General features: G+C 37.2%; 1 protein-coding gene across 8 annotated transcripts in view; it reads left to right on the forward strand.

Annotated features, from left to right (window-relative positions):
- Nucleotides 1-4,277: 4,277 nt before the first annotated feature.
- LOC131143797 (methyl-CpG-binding domain protein 4-like protein) overlaps nucleotides 4,278-25,866 on the forward strand; it is a 29,695-nt gene continuing 8,106 nt past the window's right edge. For 2 of the 8 annotated variants that reach the window (XM_058092146.1, XM_058092147.1), the window contains exons 1-2: nucleotides 4,388-4,892; nucleotides 16,659-18,161. In XM_058092146.1, coding sequence (XP_057948129.1) covers nucleotides 16,773-18,161 — 1,389 coding nt within the window. In that variant the 5' untranslated portion in view covers nucleotides 4,388-4,892; nucleotides 16,659-16,772. Of the gene's footprint in view, nucleotides 4,893-16,658; nucleotides 18,162-18,263; nucleotides 18,585-25,866 lie in introns of those variants that run through there. The other 6 variants (XM_058092152.1, XM_058092151.1, XM_058092145.1 and 3 more) reach the window with 6 other exon arrangements.

Consider the following 25,866-nt stretch of genomic DNA (forward strand, 5'->3'; position numbering starts at 1 on the left):
GCCATTATATTAAAACTTGGCCCCCAACCGTTATATTATACTGTATAGTATCAGTAAAACATTCTACCCAGATATACCATTTGAAAACTGTTCTTATACCACACAATTTTCATCTAATAACCATAAATAAATAAACTGACAAGGAAACATACAAATTGCTGAAAACAAGGTCTGAGCATCTCTAGGGTTTTATTTAATTCAAACTACTTATTTTATAGAAAATAGGAGATGTTCAAATCATTCACCCTAATTTCCCCAAAAACATAAAACAGTCAAAACCACCCTTTTTATATACCCGATTCGTTCAAAAAAATACATATACCATTTGTGTAAACCTACATTGCAATTTAATCGGTTCATAATTTAAAAACAACTAACATAATATAATCTCCTTACCTGGCTTACTAGGAAACCTACTGAAAATCCTAAATTCACGCCCTAGGCGTTTGAAACTCAAAACCCCGAAATTACATTTTCCCCAAATTAATCAACTCAACCCACATAATATTTCTCATTTAACATTTCCTAGGCCCCATATACTCCAAATTAACAATTAAACCCTAAAATACCTTTTTACCCCAGTTTTGGAGTGGTGTCTGGAAAGTCTAGTTCAAAAATCTGCTCTACTAGACTTGTAGAGAAACAATCCTAGATTATCGTGGTGACTTCCAATCGTCGATTCGGGCTATGAATGGCGAGAAATCAAAGAGAGAAAGGATGAGAATTCATGGGTTAGAGAGAGAGAGAGAGAGAGAGAGAGAGAGAGAGAGAGAGAGGATGTTTTATTTTCTAAAAATATATTCTTCTAGCTAATTTTATAAGCCATTGACTAGGCCACGCTCGTCAACGAGAAGTTGCATTCGTCGACGAGTTGCAGAAGCACATTCGTCGATGAAAGAGGGGTTCGTTGACGAACCTTAAGCCTAATATTTACCGTCTCTGGGATTTCTTTGTCGATGATGCTTGAATTTCGTCGATGAGTAACAAAAGGGAAATCATTGATGAAAATAGGGGATTCGTCAACGAGTCCTGCTGCTCTACCCTTTTAATTTTTTCTTCTTCTTTTCTTATTTATTTCCTTTTATTTTTCGAGTTTGGGTTTCTACACACAAGAAAACAGGGAGAAGAAAGGACTAACCGATTGCCCATAAGTGGCTGGTCAATCACATAATGGAAAATTTTATCTTTCTTTATTTATTTTTTTGTCTTGAATTTTAATTTTTTTAGTTGAGTTAAGATTTGTTTGGTTAGAAAATGACTATTGATAAGACCTTAGGTATGCTTACTTGACTAAATCAATCGATAATAAATAAATAGTTGTTCTAACTTTACCTATGATAAGTAGTAGATTAGTGGCGACTCCATTGATATATTTTGACTCAGATTTCAACCCAATTTCATATTTTCTCATTTCAAGTTTGTCATCCTATTGAGATGGTTCGAAGAATCACCCCAGTAGTGATGAGCCCTTTGGAATGTGTTGATGAAAACTTTTACTTGGGTTTTAGGAGTATTATTGGATGTCAGATTAGACTGATTTGCAGGTTATTTAACAACGACATTGATGAATTGGAGTGGAGGAAGATGCCCGTAGAAACCTGAACCTAGAAAATAAAGGAAATAAATAAGAAAAAAAGAAAGAGAATTTAAAAAGGGCAAAGCAGTAGGCTTCGTCGATGAATCATCTATTTTCGTTGACGAATGCCCTTCTGTGGTTCGTCGACGAAGAGATCCCAAACAACAGAAATTTCAGGCTTAGGGTTCATTGACGAACCTCTTCTTTCGTCGACGAACGTACTTCTGTAATTCGTCGACGAAGGCTCCATTTCATCAATGAATGTGACTGGGTCAACAACCTATAAATTGATTTTTAAGTTACTTCTTCATTAAGGAATCAAAATCTCTCTCTCTCTCTCTCTCTCTCTCTCTCTCTCTAAAATAGTGCCCCTCACTCTCTCTCTACGATATCTCGTCGTTCGTTACCCAAATCGACGATCGGAAGTTACCACGAGGATTTAGGGGAGTTTCTTTACAAGTCTAGTAGAGAGGATTTTTGAACGAGGTCTTTCCAGGCATCACCCCAAAGTTGAGGTAAGGATAGAAATGAGTTGTTTGTCTAGTATATAATTATTTAAAAGGGGTGTATGGGCTTAGGGATGTTTAATAGTTGCCAATCTGGGATTTGAGTTGATTAAGATGGGGAAAATGTGTTTTGAGGGTTTTGGAGCCCGTATCGCTGTAGAATGGGCTATAGGAGCGTTGTAGAAATTTCCTCTCAGTAAACATGTAAGGGGATTAATTTAAGTCCGGATTTTTATTAAATATAATCTAATTAAACTGTTGTATATTTATTTATGAGTTCAAAGATTATTTTTAAAAACCAACCGTTCAACAGGGATTTTACAAATTTAGGATATATGGTACGATATTTTCAAAAATATGAACGATGGAAAATCTGATTTTTCTCATGAACTAAAAATACAATGTTTTCTTAGTTGTCTCTTGGATCGTGTTTGAATATTGAAATTATGTGGCAGGTGAATAAATTTATATGGTTTATCGTGTAACCGAATTTGGAAATGATTGTGAAATATATTGGAACTATTGGTGAAACATACTAGAATTGTTTGTGAATAATACAGAGATTTGATATGACGGCCGTGAGCTGGGTTTTATATGATGGTCATGGGTCAGGTTTTATTTGATGATTGTGAGCCGAGTTTATTTGATGGCTGGGGGTCGAGTTTTTATTTAATGGCAGTTTGAAACGAAATGATTTAAACTACAACTTTTAATTACTTAATTTGCATGATATGCTTTAGGAACCCTGGGGACCAGTTGTTTTATGAGCACGATACCGTTGCTAGTGATTGATTATTAGACCATGTGCGCCCACACTATTCTGGATAGAAGTGTAGGGTGGTCTCAGCCGATAGCCTGCGTGAGGATGAAGTAAGGGCATCGGGCTTGCAGCTTGGCTATGGATGCCTGCAGATGAATTTGTAGAGGGATATTTTGACTTTGTTTTGGGCTGATCACCAAAGCTTAGTCCAGCCTTTGGGTTGCATAACTCGTACCATGGGGGAAGTAAATGATGTTAGTCACAGAGAGTGTCTTTTATGCATATCTGTTGATTTATATAAATGATGTTAAATATTTATCGAACTAGTTTATACTGTAGGAGGAAAAATGGGCATTTTATTTTAACGGTGTATAATGAATATATATTTACATACTATTTTCGGTTAAATGGAAAATTGGTTATTTTCTGCATACACTAAAATTCATGCTGACCACACACTAATTTTAACTTAGTCTTCCTTACTGAGAAGTGTCTCACCCCAATATACAACTAATCTTTTCAGGAAACACCAGAGATCGTGTTTAGTAGGGCTAGAGGGGCTGAGCTAGTCATAAAGCTTATTATGCAGTGTGTATGATCTGAGTTTTCTTTTTGTACAGTATTATGAGTTGTAATATGGATATTTGGAGACATTTATGTATAATAGTAATTAGAACTCTAGTAATGTGTTTGGAGAATGTATCACTTATTTTCGTTGTATTTATATTGAATATGGTATCAAGAACACATACGTCACTTAAGTAGCACTCGGGGCCCCACGTGGCGGGTCAGGGCATTACAATGCCACTATTTTAGAGTCTTTGGAACGTGTTGATAGGTGAGCCCTTTGGAACATGTTGATAAAAAACATCTTACTTGGGTTTTGGTAGTATTATTGGATGTCTAATTAGACTGATTTGCATGTTAATCAAGAATGACATTGATGAATTGGAGTGGAGGAAGATGCCACTATTTTAGAGTCTTGCGTTCATGACACATGATTTCGGTGCATGATTTTGACTTGGAAGGAACTTTGGTTAACATGGATTCAACTATGCAGATGTCATAAGGATGGTTTTAGTATGTTAGTATGACATTGTGGTTGATTCAAATAATACTTATAATGGCATTCACGAGTTAAGACACATGATCATTAGATCTTGTTGGTTACTCATATGTGAATAGGAATGCTTCAAAGACATTACTTTTGGGGGAATATTAGGCCAATAACCTATCTCTCCTAATATCCTATTGCATACTAAGTGAGCACATTAAGGAAAGCCGCTTTTGACATCCTCAAAAGATGTCTTGGGCTTTCATGTGAGATTCGAAACCCTATGGATAATCTATTTGAAAATGCGATTACATGTTCCTCTTAGCCCGGAGGCTTGATGTCCACCCTTATTATTCGTCGACTATAGTACTAGGCATTGTCTTCTAAGAGATGTTATTCTATTGTATGGTGCCATTTCCTTCAACTTTGATTGGTGGCTACTCATTGACAGGTATTGTGACACAAAGATTATGTTGGGGGATGACCTCAATTGAGTGAAGGGCTTTTTAGTCAGATTCTTAGATATTTCAATGTTTTCATGCACAAGGATGCCACTGCGCTGAACAGATCGAAATGTTTCTTCCCGGCTTCTTCTTCTTCCCGTTTTGAGGGTTTTCTGAAGCAGATGGAGCGGCTCGACTGAGAACCCACGGCCTGAGGGGTGGGGAACACCTGTGATTGCTGCTGCCTCTGTGATGCCATGAGCGCCGGCTGCTCGAGTCGGTAGAACACCCATCAGCGTCGACATGACAGAGCCTCTCGGCGGCTTTTTCTGATTTTCATTTATTGTTGATCTGAGGGAGGGACGGAGGGAGCGAAGGAGGATAATCTGCAGCGTTGTGGGGATGTACTTGCGCTGATAACAGCTCATCAATTCGGACCTGCTGGAAAATTTTTGGTCAGCAGGGTAGCTTGTTGGTGTGACCACTGTTCGGTGGTCAAAACTTGGGTTCTGAAGACGTCCTTGCTTTATCACAGCTGCAGAAAATTTTCAAGGTAAGTTACGCACTTTTCTTTTGGTATTTAATTTGTTGGCTATTAGTGAGAAAAGTCCAAAAGGGTAAATTGAGTTGGGTATGAATGCTAATACAATTGAGCCTGGGTAGATTATTCCCTTTTCTTTTGGATGCTATTCTTGTACCTAATGAGGTTGGATATGTAAAGAGGAGGAAGAAGAAAAGTTTAGTTTTTTGAGTTAGATTTTGAGTAGGCTTGCGACAGAATGTATTTGCCGCATTGGATAGAGTTTATACAGGTAGAGTTTTTGATTGATTTCAAGATGGACTAGGGGTTGTTTTTCAGTTTGCTCTTTTCCAGTTGTTGTTACTACTAATAGAGCACCCGAGACTTTGTTTACAGCTTCTAGGGGGAGAAGGCAATGGAATCCCTTGTCTTCTTTTCTCTTTATTCTCTTTGCTGATGTTTTGAGTATGATGATTGATAGGGCCATTTGTGGGGTTCAGGGCCAATGTGTGGGGAATGATGTGATTTTGCATTTGCATTCTTCTGAGAAAACCTTTTTTGTGTTTGACAAGCCTTTTTATTTTATTTTATTTTTTAATATTCTTAACATCCTACATGTTTTTAAGTGAGTGATAGGGTTAAGCATAATTTGGGTAAATGTGATTTAGCAACTATTAACATTTTTCTTGACGCAATTTCTAGTTTTGCAACTCTTATTGGCTGTGATATTTTGCAATGGACTTTGACTGACTTAGGTGTTACTTTAGGTGAGAATCCTTGCTCTTTACAGAGTATACCAAAGGTATCTTAAGCATCTAGACTATTCAAGCATATTCCTTTTTCTTGGGGGTGATGATATCACTTTAATCCAAATCAATGTTTTAAAAGGCAAAGGCGTAAGGCGAGGTGGTTTAACCCTTAAGAGACGAGGCGTAAGCCTTAAGGCGTTGAGGCAAAAGCCTTTTGAGATTTTTTTTAAAGATAAAAATATGTTAAATATATTATATATATTTGTTATTCCAGGTGAAAACCTAACCACACAACATAGAGTCTTAGTGTTAGATATATTTATTAAAAAATTGAAGAAAAAGGATAAAATAAACCGGTGTAAGAGAACTAGGTGGTGGAACCTAAAAGGAGAAAATATAATAAAATTTAAAGATAAAATGATCAAAGATGAGGATTGAACTATAGAGATACAAATACTCTTTGGAGTAGATCAGCTAGCTCTATTCAAAAGATAACAAAAGATATTTTAGGTGAATCAAGGGAAAGATTCTCAAATAGCAAAGAAAGTTGGTGGTAGGATAAAGAGGTACAAAAAGCCATAAAAACAAAAAGAATTTGGTATAAAACGTGGCAAAAATGTAGAAACAGGGATAACTTTGAAAAGTATAAGGAGGCAAGAAAAGATGCAAAAAAAGGCCATTAATGAAGCTAAATACAGATCAATTAATAGTTTGTATGATAGATTAGATACAAAAGAAGAGGAAAGAGATATATTTAAACTTGCTAAAGTTAGAGAAAGGAAGAGTAAGGAATTAGGAAATGTAAAATGTATAAAAAATGAGGATGATATTGTCTTGGTTACGGACGAAGTTACTTTAGTCAGTTGTTTAATGAAAACCAAATAGAAGACTTAAACTTAGAACTGTCAAATGAGGAAAAGATTAAAAATATGAGATTTATTCACAAAATTAAAGTTAACGAAGTTAAGTTTGCACTAAAAAAATGAAAAATGGGAAAGTTATGGGACTAGATAACATCCCTATTGAAGTTTGGAAATGCTTAGATGATAACGGAATTATATGGTTAACTAATTTATTTAATACAATTATAAAAATTAAGAAAATGTCAGATGAATAGAGGAAAAATACTTTAATACCTATATACAAAAATAAAGGAGATATTCAAAATTGTAATAACTATTGTGGAATTAAACTTGTGAGTCATACGATGAAATTATGGGAAAAGTTAGTTGAACAAAGATTAAGGTTATAAATGAAGGTCTCAGAAAATCAATTTGGTTTTATGCCTAGGAGATCTACCACAGAAGCTATATATCTTTTAAGAAGATTAATGGAAAAGTTTAGGGAAAAGAAGAGGGATTTGCATATGATATTTATTGACCTTGAGAAAGCATATGATAGGATACCTAGGAAAGTTCTATGGTGGGTTTTAGAAAAAAAGGGTGCTTGTAGTAGGCATACTGATGTCATTAAGGATATATACGATGGAGTAATGACTAGTGTAAGGATTATAGATGGAGAAACTAGAGAATTTCCAATCACCATAGGTGTACATCAAGGATCTTCTTTGAGTTCTTATCTTTTTGCTTTAGTGATGGACCAATTGACTCAGAGTGTTCTAAAGGAGGTTCCATGGTGTATGTTGTTTGCAGATGATATTGTATTTATTGATGAAATTAGGAACAGAGTAGAGGCTGAGTTAGAGTTATGTAGAGAAACTTTGGAATTTAGAGGCTTTAGGATAAGTAGAAATAAGACAGAATATATGAAATGTAATTTTAGTAATGATAGGAGGGATATTGGAGACAAAGTTAAACTTGATGGTGAAGAAATAAATAACACTTGTAGATTTCGATACCTTGGATCTATTATGCAAGTTGAAGGAGAAATTGAAGATGATGTAATGCATAGAGTTAAAGCAGGTTGGGTAAAATGGAGAAGTGCTTCAAGTGTGCTCTGTTATCGTAGAGTACTGTTAAAATCCCAATCCCGAGTATTATTGTAAATAATATACAAATTAGGGAAGTAGGTTGATATGGGGGATTTGATATTATTCAGGAAGGAAATTGTTTCCTTGTTTAGAATAGGTAATCGTATTATATATATTGGGATGTACATATGAACAAATCAATGAAGAAAATATTCAATTGTTTCTTCTTTCATGGTATCGAAGCTAGGTTTTCTCAACCCTAGCTAAACGATGGCTAACAGCACCACCAACAGCAGAGGTTCTACCTCGTCTGCAATTATCAACGGTGACTCAGAGGCCACATCCATTGGGGGTTTGAATGGGCTGGACAACACAGCCTTTCCACTCTCATTGGAAAAATTAAACGGAAAAAACTTTCGTGAATGGGCTCAATCCATGAAATTGGTGATTGAGGGAAAAGGGAAGCTGGGTTACCTTACCGGCGAAAGGAGGAAGCCAGACCCTACTGACGCTGCAGCCTTGCAAAGAAGGAAATCCGAAAACTCCATGGTCACAGCTTGGCTCGTCAATTCGATGCAGCCATCAATCGGAAAGGTTTACTTGTTCATGCCAACAGCGAAGGAAGTCTGGGAAGCCGTATGTGAGACATACTCCGACGTTGAAAGCTACTCACAGATCTTCGAAATTAAGACACGATTGTGGCAGATGAGACAAGGGGAGAGAGGTGTCACCGAGTATTTCATGGAGATGACTCATCTCTGGTAGGTGCTCAATTTGAGCACCGACGAGGACTGGGAGTGCTCCGGCGACAGCACAAGATACCGAAGGAGGCTTGAAAACGAGAGGGTCTTCGAGTTCCTTGCCGGCCTGAATCGAGAGCTTGACGACGTGAGGGGAAGGATTCTTGGCTGGCGACCTCTTCCTTTGACCCGAGAAGTCTTCGCAGAAGTCCGGAGGGAGGAAAACAGGAGGCGTGTGATGTTGAGGCCTCAAAATGAATCTGCTGGGCTGGACCTCACTGTACCCGTGTCTGCCCAAAAATTAGATGGGCACGCTGGACACCCTGGGCCGGATATTTCAGCGCTAGTATCAAAAGGTCCAGGTGGACCTAGTCAACGACCACAAAAAGGTAAATTGTGGTGTGAACATTGCCGCAAAACAGGTCATTTAAAAAATACCTGCTGGGAGATTCATGGAAAACCGGCAGATTGGAAGCCGAGACAATACCAAAAAAATCGTGGGTACCAAGCCAGCACCGACCAATCAACTGAAAGATTACAAGGAGACAACCCAATACCGCTCCCGGTAGTGCATTCAGTCCTGAACAATTGGATCAGTTATATAAGATGATTTCGTCCATTCAAACATCGGGTCAGTCTTCCTCTAGTTCCCTAGCTCACTGAGGTAATTATTTGTCAGCGTTAACTTCTACATCTTGTTACAAATCTCCATGGATAATTGATTCGGGTGCATCCGATCATATGAGTGGGTCTTATCAATATTTTTCATCCTATTCTCCATATGCCAGGAATTTGAGAGTAAAAATTGCAAATGGCTCTCTCTCACCAGTTGCTGGAAAAGGAAGTATTCGCATATCTGATTCTTTAACTTTACAATCTGTCCTACATGTTCCCGAATTGTCTTGTAACCTGTTAGCCATCAGTCAGTTAACCAAAGACTCAAATTGTTCTGCTAAATTTGTTTCCTCTCATTGTGTTTTTCAGGACCTATCATCGGGGAAGACGATTGGCACTGCTAAAGCGTATGAGGGACTCTACTACTTTGAGGAGGCAAGTTTGAGTGAACTATGTAATACTGCAATTTGTGATTCTGCATCTACTTCTAGAAATAGTGAACTGTTGTTATGGCATTCAAGGATGGGTCATCCCAGTTTTCAATATTTAACACATTTGTTTCCATCTATTTGTTCCAATAAAATGGCTTCTGAATTTCAATGTGAAGTGTGTGAGTTTGCCAAACATCGTCGTACTTCTTTCCCATCATCCATATACAAACCATCTCGCCCATTTACTATGTTTCACAGTGATGTATGGGGTCCCTCACGTTCCCTCAATCGCACCAATATAAAATGGTTTGTTACCTTTATTGATAACCATACTCGTCTTTGTTGGGACTACTTACTGAAAGACAAAACTGAAGTCCGCTCCATTTTCATCAATTTCCATTCCATGATTCATACACAGTTCCAAACTCATATTCAGATTTTACGTACTGATAATGGTACGGAATATTTTAATACTATCCTGAGAGCTTATCTTCAAGATAATGGGATTGTCCATCAAAGTTCTTGTGTGGATACCCCTCAACAAAATGGGGTTGCTGAACGAAAAAATAGATATATACTTGAAGTAGCTTGGGCATTAATGTTTACTACCGACATGAAACATTGTTTTTGGGGCGATGCCATCTTAATGGCCACACATCTCATTAATCGAATGCCGAGTCGAGTACTTTCATTTGTCTCCCCTCTTCAGAAATTCCAGGAACATTTTCCTACCTCTCAACTCCCCTCTAGTCTCCTACTGAAAATCTTTGGTTATACTGCGTTTGTTCATGTTCATGCACACCATCGTGATAAATTGGATCCTCGTGCTGTTAAATGTGTCTTCCTTGGTTATTCGCCTACCCAGAAAGGCTACAAATGCTATGATCCGGTCTCAAAACGACTGTTCGTTAGTATTGATGTCACTTTCTTTGAAACCACTCCTTATTTCTCAAAGCCCTCTCTTCAGGGGGAGAAATGGAGTGAAGATCGGTTCTTTGACCTCTTTGCTACAGAATCTGCGTCATTCTCTCCGGTTACTCCATTCTCTAACCCATCTATTCCATCTATCGAGCCTTCCACTGAATTACTTCCTGACTCGCCAAACACAACAGAACACTTACCCTCAGGGGGAGATACAGGAGAGCAAAACAATGCAGACATACTGGTTTACTCAAGAAAGCCGAAAACAAAGGATAGAGAGAATCTCATACCTGAGGCACCAAGAGCGTTGGAACCAGTGATGGATCTGAATAACCATGTGCCCATGCCCAATCCTGATTTGGTAATTGAGTCTTCCTCTGATAATCCTGCACCTGATGATCTCAATTTACCTATTGCAATCAAAAAACAAACCAGGTCATGTGCCCAATACCCTTGGTCTAAATACATGTCTTATAAAAGTTTGTCTACAGGATATTGTGCGTTTGTCTCTAATCTTGACAGGATGCAAATTCCAAAGATCATTCAGGAAGCTCTAGAAATACCGAAATGGAGAGAGGCGGTCATGGAAGAAATGCGAGCCCTAGAAAAAAATGAAACTTGAAAGTTGACAAATTTACCGAAAGGGAAGAAGCCAGTGGGTTGTAAATGGGTCTTCACAGTGAAGTATAAATCTGATGGAATAGTTGAAAGATATAAAGCCAGACTTGTTGCAAAAGGTTTTACTCAGACTTATGGCATCAACTATACTGAAACATTTGCACCAGTGGCAAACTTAAATACAGTTCGAGTTCTCTTGTCCTTGACAGCCAATTTAGATTGGTCACTGCAACAACTTGATATTAAAAATGCTTTCTTAAATGGAGAATTAGAAGAGGAAGTATACATGACTATACCACCAGGATTTAGTGAAATAGGTGAAGAAAACAAAGTGTGTAAACTCAAGAAATCCTTATATGGCCTCAAACAATCTCTTAGAGCGTGGTTCGACGGATTCGCAAAGATACTAAAGAATCAAGGTTATCAACAAGGGTAATCAGACCATACACTGTTCTTCCAACAGTCGGAAGGAGGTAAGAGAACAATTCTAATAGTGTATGTTGATGATATAATCCTTACTGGTGATGATGCTGTAGAAATGGAGAGATTGAAGAAAGTCTTGACTGCTGAATTTGAAGTTAAAGACTGCTAAATTTGAAGTTAAAGACTTGGGACAGATGCAGTATTTTTTGGGCATGGAAGTGGCAAAAACGAAAAAGGGAATTAGTGTTTCTCAGAGAAAGTATGTTACTAATCTCCTAGTTGAAACCGGCATGCTGGGATGCAAACCCAATGAAACCCCGATGGAAACAGTAAAGAGGGTTGAAGACTATGGAAAACCAGTAGAAAAGGAGAGGTATCAGAGATTGGTTGGCAAGCTAATCTACCTATCACATAGTAGACCAGATGTTGCATTTGCAGTCAGTGTAGTAAGTCAACACATGCATTCACCAAGAGAAGTTCACTTAGATGCTGTATACAAGATCCTTAGATATCTCAAGGTATCCCTGGGAAGAAGACTCTTCTTTAAGAAATGTGAAAGCAAGGAAGTAGAGATCTTTACAAATGCAGATTGGGCAGGATCAGTGGAAGATAGAAGATCCATCACAGGTTATTGTACATTCGTCTGGGGAAATCTAGTAACTTGGAGAAGTAAAAAGCAGAATGTGGTGGCTCGTAGTAGTGCTGTAGCTGAATTCAGGGCAGTCGTTCAAGGGATATGTGAAGGGTTGTGGTTACGAAAACTCTTGGAGGAATTACATGTCCCAGTGAACTTTCCTATCAAACTTTACAGTGACAACAAGACAGCTATCAGCATCTCTCTCAATCCAGTTCAACATGACAGGACTAAACATGTGGAAGTAGACAGACACTTCATAAAAGAGAAAATTGAAGAAGGAATTATATGTATGACTTATGTACCAACCAAGGAACAAACTGCAGATATTTTCACTAAAGGGTTGGGACGACAGACCTTTGATGATCTTATTAGCAAGTTGGAGATGATTAATATTTATGATCCAACTTGAGGGGGAGTGTTAAAATCCCAATCTAGAGTATCATTGTAAATAATATACAAATTAGGGAAGTAGGTTGATATGGGGGATTTGATATTATTTAGTAAGGAAATTGTTTCCTTGTTTAGAATAGGTAATCGTATTATATATATTGGGATGTACATATGAACAAATCAATGAAGAAAATATTCAATTGTTTCTTCCTTCAAATACCCTTAAAATTGAAAGGGAAGTTTTATAGGATAGCTATAAGACCAGCTATGCTATATGGATCGGAATGTTGGGCGACGAAGAAACATAATATCCAAAAAGTAAAAGTTGCTGAGATAAGAATACTTAGATGGATGAGTGGTATAACATTGAAAGATTAATTAAGGAATGAACATATTTGCGGTAAGTTAGCTGTTGCTCCTATAGAAGATAAGTTAAGGGAGAGACGACTCAAATGACATGGAAACTTGCAACGTAGGCCTCAAGTGCACTAGTGAGGAAGAGTGGGTCAGTTTCTTTGGGAGGCAGTAGAAAGGGTAGGAGTAGATCTAAAATAACTTGGGAGGAGATAGTGAGTAACGATTTAATATCCCTGAATTTGTCAAAAGAAATGGTACATGATCACATAAATTGGCGGAAAAGGATTCATATAGCCGACCCCACCTAGTGGGACTTGAGACTTGATTTTGTTGTTGTTGTTATATTATATATATTTAAAATAAAGAAAAAATTAAGAAAATCGCAAATATAATTTAAAAAATATTAAACTAGATGTACTTTGCAAAAAACTAGTTGGCCATTTAAAAATTGCTAACTTGAATACATGACATAAATCATGACAACAAATAATTTCATGATGTAAGATACAACTCTCATATATTTTGGAAAGGTTCAGGTTCAAGAGTTTTAGAAATAAACTCAATCATGACATTACTTTTATACAAACATGTAGTTAAAATTTTCTAACCATTTCTAACTTGAGAATCATGCACCCAAAATGCATAAGCCTCAATGAAAAAGGTGCAAAAGGTGTAATTTTTGTAAAAATGTGTAAGCCTCAGCATGTAATGGGTTAACCTTTTTGGAATTTGGTATTTTAGATTAAGCCTCATGTTTTTGGTATGCCTTACTTTGAGGTGAGCCTCGATTGAGCCTTTTCAAACACTGATCCAGATTTCTCTCCCCATATTCTTCTGTGTGTTATGTGTATTTTTAATCGTTAGCATAGCAGTGAGGTTAGAAAGGTTTATGAGGAACTTCTTTTGGTCAGGGTTTGCAGAGAGGAGGGATCATCTTGTGAGTTGGGAGGTTGGTTGTAGGAGTAGTGTTGTAGGGGGCCTTGGTTCTTTGGAATTTTTGTCTAAAAGTAAACCACCTCTCCTTGATAGAAAGTTATCACGACTAAATATGATTTGATACAAATGGAAGGGATGCTAATATTGGACAAAGGGGTTTCTCCAGAATGCTAATATTGGACAAAGGGGTTTCTCAAGAATATATCTAGAAATATTTCTCTCTCGGATTTTACATTTTTTCCTTCCTTGTATTATATGAATCTGGGGATGGTTCTAGGGTACACTTTGGGGGGATCTCTAGGTAGGGGAGCATTGATTTTGTGATGCATTTCCTTCTCTGTTTAGCATAGCTCTGCTTGTGCACTCTCCTGGTTGTCAATCGAGATTGTGTTTCCTATGATTTTCATTATATAGCAACCCTAATGATAGGGAGGTTAGGAAATTCATTTGTTGAATTCTTTTCAGCCCTTCTTTGACTGGGATGATAGAATTTGGACTTTGTGGAAAGCTAAGGCCCCCTTTTTAAGGTTACAGCTTTTGTTTGGATGGCGTTCTCTATACACCAATAATCTATTATAGACTAGAAGGGATGGAGCTTTGACTCCTAATGGTTTTGAAATTTGCTCACTAGTGATGAGGCCCATGTTCATCTGTTTCTTCACTGTGCTGGCGCTTAGAGTCTTATGGAACAAGCTCTTTGGTTTATTTGATCTGCTTTGGATCTGTTCCAACTCTTTGGATGCTTTTTGTTGGACTTATTTTAGAGGTTTTGGGAGGAAAAAGGAAGTGAGGAGATTATGTGATTTGCTGTTTTGGCCTTCTTATGGTCTATCAATTCAATGTGGGGTAGGATAACATTTTTCGAATTGTTTTCTTATGTTTTGGGTGCTTAGGTTTCTTAGATCTTTAGTGAGATTGGAGAGCAGTGTCAACTTGATCTGTTGTGTCTGTTTTGTTTTCACTTCTTTCTTTTTTTGTTTGTTTTTAAAATATATTAAGAGGAATTTTTATCCTACTTGTAATATATTCTATCCTCGATAAAAAAAGGTTCTCATTCTGTGTGAGAAAAAAGTGTTAATTAGTGTTTAATCAAGCAGAACATATTTTCTTTTTCTTTTAGTTTCATTAACAACAAAGTTTGAAATATGCAGTTGCTCTTAAGAAAAAATAATCAACTGTCCTTTACAATGGCTAAAAATTGAAGATGAGGCTTGCAACAAGATTTTGGAAGTTTCTTTTGGTCTGCTTGATTGTATTTTTAAATTACTAATGTGTTGTTCATTCTTCGTTTTTTCGACAAAGTCTGGTTCACTCCTCATTTACGCATTTCGTCAACAATAAACATACCTATCATTTTAATCAGGATGTGTGTGCATTAGGTCCAATAAATGCTTTTCATGATCTGTATTCAGTTTATTACTCTTAGTCCGAACTTCATACAAGTGATTTGAGTGGGTTTTATTCATTTTGATGTTTGTTTTTCTTAATTACAGAAGTGTTGTGCCTTGGTGATAATAGCAGCAAATAACAATAACAAGTGGCTGACCTCAAGTATTTAAGCATTTATGGCTCTCTCTCTCTCTCTTTCTCATAGTTACACTTAAGCTTCAAATCAATGAATTGTAAAGAAGATAAATAAGCTAAATGAAATTATCATATAAACCTATACCAATATAAAAAGCGTGAAGCAGGCAATGAACAGTGAGTATTGTCAATTTTTGTGTGTGAACGATTTTACCCTTGAATGGTAGAATATGTTTCTGTTTTTTTGGGCATTTCCCTGGCTCCTACAGGACCTCTGTGCTGTTTCACTGCCATCCCTCTTGTCATGCTTCCTCCCCACCCCACTTCAGCAGTGGTACTGTATCTGTTTCGACCACCAAAATCACATTCTTCAGTAGGTCTCCCCCTTCCCACAAAAAAAAAACAAATGGTTGTATGGTCCAGACTGGCCAAAGAAGGAAAGTGGATGCAAGGCTTTAAATTTTGGTTTGGAGTAAAATTTTGATACTTGAAAAGCATCAAAATTTCTCTGGAAATTTTATGTTGATTTAAATTTTGATTTCAGTTTTTTTTTTTTTTAAATGATGAATATTAGTATTAAAGCATCATTATGAAACCTTTGAAACTCTTAGTAGACATAATATTGTAAGATCTAACACTAAATCATTGTAAATAAGATACATTAATAACAAGTATATTGTGTATAAACATATTTAATTAATATAAATGAAATTCATATGTTTAAATATTAGTTATTCAGCAAATGCAACTAATTTGGACATAAAAAGTTGAATAAAATGTTGTAGATAGTATCGAAGTTTAACATTTCGTAAAGTTTCTAAAATTTGAAGCTATACCTCTCATCTTTCTTGTAATAATCTTTATTTTCAATAAAAAATGAAGATTTATTAAAATAAAAATTTCTATTAAGTTTTAAATCTCAAATTTCAAATTCAAGTAAATTTTCTTTTGTATTAAAAAATTAAACAAATTTTTTGAAAATTTGAGATTTCAATCAATTTTAGATGATTTGTGGAAATTTCAATGGAAATTTTGTGAGACAGAAATTGACCAGCATTTTGATTTCTAGGTGGTGGAAAAACAGAAATTTCAAACTTGCTGGGAAACTTAAGATGAAGCTTGTATGGTCAAATTAATTACAAAAAGAGGGTTTTTTTTTATAATGATTTTCAGCCTGGGGTCTTGCAAATTGTATATGGTCTTCTCAGATTATCCGCTTATGGTCTTGGAAGTTGGAACATGCAAAGAATGTTTTCACCATTAAGGGTAATGTTAATTGTAGTTAAGAGTGTAAATCTCTTCTCTTAGTGCTCAATCTTTTGTCTGTTTGCCAAAGGTAAAAGCATGTTTGAGCACTTGATTTAATTTTGAACACTAGAATTAATGTTGCCCAGAGTACAAAGTAGTTTACGAAATGTTCAATGGTGCATTGCATAGTTGGAAAACTTGATATCAAGTTTTAATCAGTTCAAAATTTTACGTATTTATTTATTTTTGATGGGCAAAATTTTTTAACTGCTTGTTGTAGGCAATGAAGCTGATATGAATGCAGCTAATGGTGAAACATTTTCAGGGGAAAATGAAGATAATGAAGAAGTAAAAAGGTGATAGTAAAGATAGTAATGTAGCTCTTAAATCACGAATGATTTCTCCATATTTTCATAAAGTCAAAGATGAAGAAAAGTGGGATGAGAATGATAATATAAAGAAGATGGAATCAGAGTCCTCAGTGAAAAGGAAGATTAATCTCTTCAAATATGGTGTTCAGAATGAAGCTGATGGGGATGTATTGTCAGCAGAGATTTGTGAGTGTGATTGCATGAAAAAAGACAGAAAGGATGACAAATGCTGCACGGAACCCTTGAGCTTCAATGCAGTAAATGTAGAGAGGGATATGGAAGAACAAAAGAAGATGAAGAAAAAGGAGAAGAAGAAGAGTCAACGAAATTTCAAAGCGAAGATGGATGTCAATCAAAATGCTCGAAGCAGTGAATTTGCTGGATTTGTTGCTGATAAGATTAATATAGTGGACGCTTTTTCTAAATTCACTTATAAGGGTGATAGCAAAAAGATGAAAGGGACAGGGGGGAGGAAGGAACTGCATGTTTTCTCTTCCAGTTCTAGGAAAGTTATAAAGGTAGAAGAAAGGGACAGGGATGGGGAGAAACTGAGTATGGTTCCAAACTGTCAAACTAGGGTAGCAATTGAGGGTAATGGAAAAGCAGCTAATAATGGTAAGGATGATGCTGTATTTGCGCAAGGCATTAATGACAGATTTTATAGGAATGATACAGGGGAAGAAAATCATGACCAGAAGACATTACTGGTGCTTTCTTCTTATTTTCAAAAGGTTGCGATCGAAGATGATGGCAATGTTAAAGAAAAGAGGGGAAAAAAAGAACCTTATTTTTCTTCTGAGAACAAGATAAAACAAGTTTTCCTACTCAACAACAGTGCCAGGAATAGTGCCAATGAGACTGAGAATGGGAATACATGTTTGCCAAAAATCATCAAAAGCTCAAGGAAAGGAAAGAACCATCAAATTGATACAACAATTGAAAATGTTTCTTCCAAGAGGAGGAGAAGGGATGAAGAACTGAAGGAGAAATTGCATCCACCAGTAAGAGTGGTTTCTCGTTACTTCCAAATAGCAAAGGGGCAACAAGTAGTTACTGATGAGAGGAAGGAGCCAAATATATGTCCAAAACAATGCAAAAAGTCTCGTCAGAAGGTTGTCGTAGTCTCGCCCTACTTCTATAATGTACCAAAAGAAGGAGAGAATGCTGATGGAAATTCAATAGAAGGCAAAGACAAGGGTGTAAAATTAGTCAAAGAGGTTAGAGGACCGGTGTTGGTTAAGTCTACCTTGTCTGCTTCTCAGAAGCAAGATGAGGCTTACCAAAGAAAAAGTTCAGATAATACATGGACCCCTCCACGCTCCCCGTTTGATTTGCTCCAGGAGGATCATGCCCATGATCCTTGGAGGGTGTTGGTGATATGTATGCTCCTCAACTGCACAACTGGTTTGCAGGTGTGTACATTTTTTTACCTGATTTATATTTATGTTTTATGCTGGGGGCAGTGACAGTAGTCTATTTATCATCAAATTTGCATTCCTTCTTGAAATTTTCAGATCTGTGGTGTAGGGACTTCTCTCTTGAGTGGATGCTAAAACTTCTTCATGGTATACTTTGAACGTGAAATTTGATGGATGCATCCAAAATACTAATTTTACAGATTTTTCCATTAGCTTGATTGTAATTATACATTATATCTGTGATCCTAGAATGATGCATCATGTTTATATAACTTTCCTAAGAAATTAAACCTCCTGAGGTTGCAGGAAATTCTTTATTTGTTGACCACGTGACTAGAATTGGTACACTGATTGGTCCTAGTAGATCACAACTATCATGGATTTTGTGAATTGTTATCAATGGCTCTTTTTTTTTTTTTTATGCGCTTTTTTCTTTTGTTATATTTGTGAAGTGGTTATCATTTTGTATAAGGTCATCATAGTGGACATAGTCTGCCGAGGATATTTTGTTTGGCCACTATCAATGGTGTAGTGCAAAGTCTTGTATTTTTATTGGTATATATCAGTAACGTGATTTATCGGGTCTCTGTACTTGTGTTGTGGATATATGTGATGCAGTCAGCACTGAGGGAGAAAGTTCATGTTCACTTCTCAAATCAAAATCATTAAAAAAATAATAAAATAATGATAATAATAAATAAATAAATAAATAAAGAAGATCTTTCATAACTTTTGCACCCTATTTATAAGAAGGCCTAAGTTACATGATATTACACAAACCTTTTAAGATACATGAAATTACAAACCAACCCCTGAAACACATATATGGTATATATTACAAAGAAACCTCAAAATACTCATAAGCCTACTACAAACAACTAAACACACATAATAAACTACTAATTTACTAAACACATTTGAGTTTAGGACCCAACAATCCCTTGACCTTATTCTTTGAAATTGGTCTCCAAATTGAGTCAAAATGATCCATCCAAGTACCCATTTCCGTCCTACATCAATATGTAAAAATGAAAAATTATTTTTGAGAACAGTTGTCATCCACTATTGTTAAATGAATATTTGATTCATGAATCAAAATCCCAATTTTGGGAATTGAGAATTGGGAGTCGAATCAAATTATAAGATGTAATATGAATTTTCAAAGTCAGACACAAACGACATGGATGAGTAAAGCAAAAAAAAATTATACTGAAAAATTGAAATATAATGACTACAATATACGTGTATCAATCTATAAGACTATAAGTATTAAATAATTATGAGCATTGACATACATTGATACATTATAAATTGAAAGCTTAAGCTGAAAAGCGTTAAGATACATTAAAAAATAAAGGAATCAAGGACAAGAATAGAAAACTGAACTTTCTGATGTTCAACCAATGTTCAACCAACAAAAAAATAAGGGTAAATTACACCACGAGTCCCTAAAGTTATTGAACTGCACTTTCACCCCCCTGAAGTTCAAATTATAACAATTTAAACCTTTTAGTTTCAATTTCAGCCTCAATGGGATCCCTAAACAGGGACTTAGACTAGCCTAAATGTGAAACTTTGAGGATCAAACAGTTACAATTCAGGAGGCAAAGTGGGATTTTGCAAAACTTATGGACTCTAGGTATGATTTACCCAAAAAATATTTTATATGCATGCTTTCTTTAAGACCTAGAAAGAAGAAAAGGTAATAAAAAATTTTAAGATACTGAAAATATATTTTTATATTTCAATCTTCCCATTCTTTTTGAGGGCTGCGCTTTAAATCTCTTGCAATCCTCTTGAAACCTGTGAGGTATTTTTGATCATTTCTTTCTTTCTTCTCTATTTCTCTATGCCTAGGGTTTCAACAAATGCAGCAAACTAATTTATTTCTAGATTTAGGTTGGGTGTGATAATCTGCTGTATCACCGTCGCGAAGAGCAGCGCTGGAAAAGAACCTCTAGGTACTAGCCGGTTCGTCGTCAAGATCGCGTTCTTCGCAGACCTGCATTTTGTTGAGAACACGTGGATGGATTGGGTTCCTCTGCAAGACCTAAATTTTATTAAGGTCATTTTCCACGATACTCGACCAAGAAACCCTAGGTCGGTTCCTTAGTTAAGCTACCCCATTTTAGGGCAGCTCTGACCACGGCGGTGTGAGGCGGCGCGCGTCACGCGAGGTTGCGATGCATTCCCTGTTTGTCATCTTTCTTAGTTTTACATCCAACCAAGTTGTTCTAACTCCCCCAGCCAAAAACACATAAGGCAACTTCTTCTCTTTAATCCTTTTATTTTTCTTCTTCTTCTTGGTTGGGGATGGTGGTGGCGGCAGAGGATTTTAGATTCATCTAAAGGTTTTAGGATAAGTAGGAATAAGGAAAAATATATGAAATGTAATTCCAATAACATCAGGAGTATTGGGAGAAGATTAAACTTGATCATCAAGAAATTAATAGCACTAGTAGATTTTGAAATAGTGGGTCTATTATGCAAGTGGAAGGGGAAATTGAAGAGAATGTATTAGATAGAGTTAAAGCAAGTTGGGTAAAATGGAGGAGTGCGTTAGGTGTGTTGTGGGATCATAGAATGCCCTTAAAATTAAAAGGAAAGTTCTATAAGACGACTATGCTTTTATGATTTAGTATGTTGGGCAATTAAGACACAACGTGTAAAAAAAAAAGTAAAAATTGTCGAAATGTGAATGTTAAGGTGGATGAGTGGTATAACATTAAATGATAAATTAAGGAACGAGCAAATACACAATAAACTAAGCATAACACTAGTTGAAGACAAAATAAGGGAAGGGCGGCTTAGATGGTTTGGGCATTTGAAATATAGGTCTAGTAGCACACCTATGAGGAGGAGTTAGTTATTGTTTTTGGCATGAAAAAGGGTAGTGGAAAAGAAAAAATGAAACAAAGGATTTGGGAGAAATAATGATTTTATTTCAATGAATGGCAACATGAACACTTAGGTTATACAAAGAGTAGTATTTAAACGAGATACATAATACAGTTGTGATTTTTGAATTCCATAAAATCGGGTCTTTTGGCGATTGGTATCGGATCTTCAATAAATGTACAGAAACGGTCAAGCCTTTCGATGAAACCGTTGACGGTTTGCTATTGAGTTCAATTCTGTCTTAAATCGTTGATGTGATCGTCGATGGTACTGTCGACAGTTTGCTTCGGAATTGCTTACTGTCTGAGACCGTCGATGTAATCGTTGACGGTTTCCGTCGGGTGTCAAGACTGCGTTTTGATTAGAATCTTCCTTATTTGGTTTGATTTTATAGTCGTTGGAGCGATCTTCATGCTGATTGGATTCTTCCTTCTTTGGTGAGAGTGTAAATCTATTGCCTTGTTGGTGTGAAGTATCCTGATTTGTAAGAGTTGCTGAATTATCTTCATGGATTGAATTTATTGACGTGAGAGCTCCAGTGTCCCTCAACGGCTCTCCACTGATTGGGGCTAGATTGGTGGTTTCAGTGAATGACACATGTGCATTGAGAGGGCCGAGCTGTGGTGAATTGCTAATACCCTCCCACAAATCTTGCCGGGGTTGGAGGCAAAGTTTGGTGCGAAAATAATGAAGTGCTGACTTAGACATTGGCGTTGTAAAGATATCGGTGACCTGGTGAGTATTGGACATGTGATGAATGATAAGCAGGCCACGAGCAACTCGTTCGCACACGAAGTGATAATCCAGCTCAATATGTTTACTGCGAGCATGGAAGACAGGATTAACGGTCATGTGAAGCGCACTGAGGTTGTCATAGTAGAGTGTGGGAGGAGATGTTAGTGTGCTTCGATGGTCTTGGAGGATAAAGGTGATCTAGGTGAGTTCAGCAGCTATGTTGGCCATGGCACAGTACTCGGCCTCCGTGCTGGATCGTGAGATAGTTTGTTGTTTCTTTGCACACCACGAGATGAGATTTCCGCCAAGAAAGGTACAGTAGCCCGTTGTTGAGCGTCTCGTTGTAAGACATCCTGCCTAATTTGCATCTGAAAAAGCAACTAGATCAAGTGGAGTGTGTGAAGAAAAATGTAACCCCATATCAATTGATCCTTTGACATATCGTAGGATATGGCGAACCATTTTTAAGTGCGTTAGTGTGGGAGCATGCATGAATTGGGAGACATAATTAAACACTAAATGAAATATCAGGACAAGTTAGTGTGAGGTATTGTAAAGCACCAACAAGTCCCTGATAGTAACTAGGGTCTTTCATGAGAGCGTCATTGGAAGGAAGTTTTGTTTTAGATTCAAGAGGGGTATTCGTGGGCTTACAATCAACCATATTGGAGCGTTCAAGAATAGTAAGAGCGTAGTGTGATTGAGACAAATGAAGACCATTGGTTGTTAGCGTGATTTCCATTCAAAGGAAGTGATGAATTGGCCCTAAGTATTTCATTGCGAACTCACTGCTTAGGAGGTGAATGAAATGTGTAACAAGTGTGGGAGTAGATCTTGTGAGAGTAATATATCATCGACATAGAGGAGTAAAATTAATGAGCCAAAGTCAGAGTGAAAAATAAAGAATGAAGGGTCAGTTAGACTATAGAAAAAAACCATATTTAAGAAGAAAGGCACTAAATCGATCAAACCAAGAACGAGGTGCTTATTTTAAGCCATATAGTGCTCATTGTAGTTTAAAAACGTAGGTTGGATGTTGTGGATTTACCATTCCTGGTGGTTGCTACATTTAGAGATCCTCAGAAATTAAACCTTGCAAAAAGGCATTTTTGACATCTAGTTGACGAATAGACCACTGTCGGACGAGTGCTATAGTTATGATCATGCGAATGGTTCCAGGTTTGATAACGGGGGAAAAAGTTTCAGTGTAGTCTATGCCATCAATTTGATGATACCCTTTGGCAACCAAATATGCTTTGAGTCAATCTAGGGTGCCATCGGATTTGAGTTTTGATTTAAACACCCATTTGGAACCAATGATATGCATGTTAGGTGTGCGAGGAACAAGTGTCCAAGTCTTATTTTTGTGTAGGGCAGAAAGTTCTTCATTCATAGCTGCTGTCCAACTAGGGTGGGCTAGAGCAGCTTTTATGTTGTGAGGCTCATGGGGTATGGCTGCCGAGGTGAGTGTGGTTAGGGCATATTTTGGATTGGGTTTGACCACACCCAGTTTAGACCGAGTGACCATAGAATGTGTTTGTGCTGAAGATGTAGGGTGTTGGTGAGGGGATCTGGTGGTGTAGGCACGGTCTGTGGGACTATGGGTTGGTATATTGCCGAGGTATCAGGTGTGTGTGATTCGTGTGGTGGTGATGTGCTTAGTGAAGTCGTTTCGTGAGGTAAGTCGGGAGATTCATTTGATATATTATCAGTGGTGGGATGAGATACAGTACTGGGGGGAAGCAGAGGTGAAGGTTTGGGTGATGTGGATTGTTGTGAGTAAGATGCTGCTGTATCTTGGGGTGGCGGTGAGGGACTTAACCACGGAGGTGTGGAAGAATCCAAGGATGTGTCTGTAGAAGAGTGAGTGGTAGTGTTCGGTAGCCAGGTTTTGAAAATACTAATTGCATGTGGTGTTGCTGTTGTCATGCAGGGTGTGTGTGTAGACTTATAAGGAAAAAAACAACTCATCAAAGACAACATGCCGGGAGATAAAAAATTTTTGCTTGATGGATGAAAATATTTGTAAGCCTTGTGTTGGTCGCTGTATAACCAACAAAAATGCAAAGAAGTGTTTTAGGATCGAACTTGTGGTGTCGCGTGTCCCAAGTGTAGGGAAAACACACCCAAAGGTTTGAAGTGAGGAGTAAACTAGATGGGTTCCATGTAATGCAAAATATGGAGTTTCAAAGTTGAGAGCTGATGAGGGCAGCTGATTCATAAGATAAACAGTGGTAATGAAGGCTTCTACCTATAAATGTAAAGGTGCGCCACAGTGAAATAACATTGTCATACCTAGTTCTCTTATAGTCCTATGGCGTCTCTCAACCATACTTGTTTGCTCGGGCGTATATGGTGCTTATACTTGATGCACGATGCCTGTAGAAAGAAAGTGAGTACACGATTTGGAATTTATGATCTCACCACCTCCATCTGAATGAAAGATTTTTATTTGTTTGTTGAATTGTCTAGCTACATACTTTTCAAAGGCTATCTATGCACTGGAAAAATCAGACTTTTGACATGAAGGAATAATCCATGTGTACTTAGATAAATAATCAACCAACAAGCATAATATTTGAATTTTACAATAGAAAGAGTAGGAATGGGTCCCCACAAATCATAATGAATTTTTTCAAATATACAAGTAGTTGAGTGCTCTGAACAAGAGAAAGGCAACCGACTAAGTTTTCCTAGTTGACAAATATCACAGAGATGCTGTGGTTTTGTTGTCCCTACAACGTCAATTAATCCTTTATTTTTTAGCCTTTGTAAAGTTGAAAATTAGGGATGGCCAATGTGTTGATGCCAAACTTCTACAGTGCTGGATTTGATTCGACGAGAGAAATGTAATTCTGTGGAAGTTGGTAGGACATATAGGTCACCCTTGCATTTCCTTATCATCATTGCTTGTCCTGTTTCCCTTTTCTTAACACAAAAGTCAACATTAGAAAATTCACATTTAACAGGAAATTGAGTGGTTAACTGACTTACAGAGAGTAAGTTCTTTGTTAGGTGGGGAACTAATAACACATCATTTAGTTGTAAGGCAGAATTTTTTTGTTTTATATAAGAGTCTCCAATGGCAAGAATTGACATGGAACACCCATCTCCAAATAGTAATGAGTCAGAACCAGAATATTTTTGAAGGTGAGTTAACATACCTGACTTACTAGTCATGTGGTTGGAAGCCCTGGTGTCAGTAGTCCATTATGTGTCTACAATATTGTTGTCTAGCACTAATGCTGCAAGTGCTTGTGGAATGTCATCTTGAGAAACTGATTCTTTGGTACCCACTAGCATATCTTTGCAATGTGGCCCATCATGCCACAATTGACACTGTTGGTCACGATACTTGACCCCCTTGGCAGGAGTCATGCGGCGTTCACCTAGTGATTGGAGGACGCCTCCGTGTATTTGTTTGAGGGGTATATTTTGTATAAGCTTGCCTTGAGTCCTTGTTTTGTTGTGTCTAGAATCCACGTCTGGTTGATGTGAATTTTTGTGTGGGTTCACGATAACCTGAAGAGTTTGATTAGGGATGTCGCTGTTGTTGTCCATAAAATGCCACTTGATGAGTGAGGGATGCAGTTTGAACATCGGTGTGGCTAGAAAACCAGTTGCGTCTTTGATCGAAGTTTTGGAGTTGAGAGAGCAACTCAGAATAGGATGGTCTTGGGGGCTTCAACATAGTTTGTTGTGAAGACTTCATATTGTGGACCAAGACTAGTGAGGTGACAAAATACCTTCTCTTGGTCTGGAACGGGCTTCCCAATTGCTGCTAAATTGTCACAGAGACCTTTGAAGGTGCGAATGTGGTTTGTGATTGTTGTGTGATCTTCTTTTCGAAGATAGGTAACTTGTTGACGTAAAATAAATTCACATTCTTGCGAGTCTTGGGCATATGCATTTTTGAGGGCCTCCCACGCTGCATGAGCTGTGTCAAGGCCAACAACGAGTCCGAGAGTCTCCTCAGAGAGTGTCCCAATGATCCACCCTCGAAGGAGACGATAAGACTTTCGCCATGCTATGAAAGCATCTGTTAATTGAGGAGTGGTGTCATCTG

This window comes from Malania oleifera, chromosome 12, assembly GCF_029873635.1.
Source record: "Malania oleifera isolate guangnan ecotype guangnan chromosome 12, ASM2987363v1, whole genome shotgun sequence".
NCBI lineage: Eukaryota > Viridiplantae > Streptophyta > Magnoliopsida > Santalales > Ximeniaceae > Malania > Malania oleifera.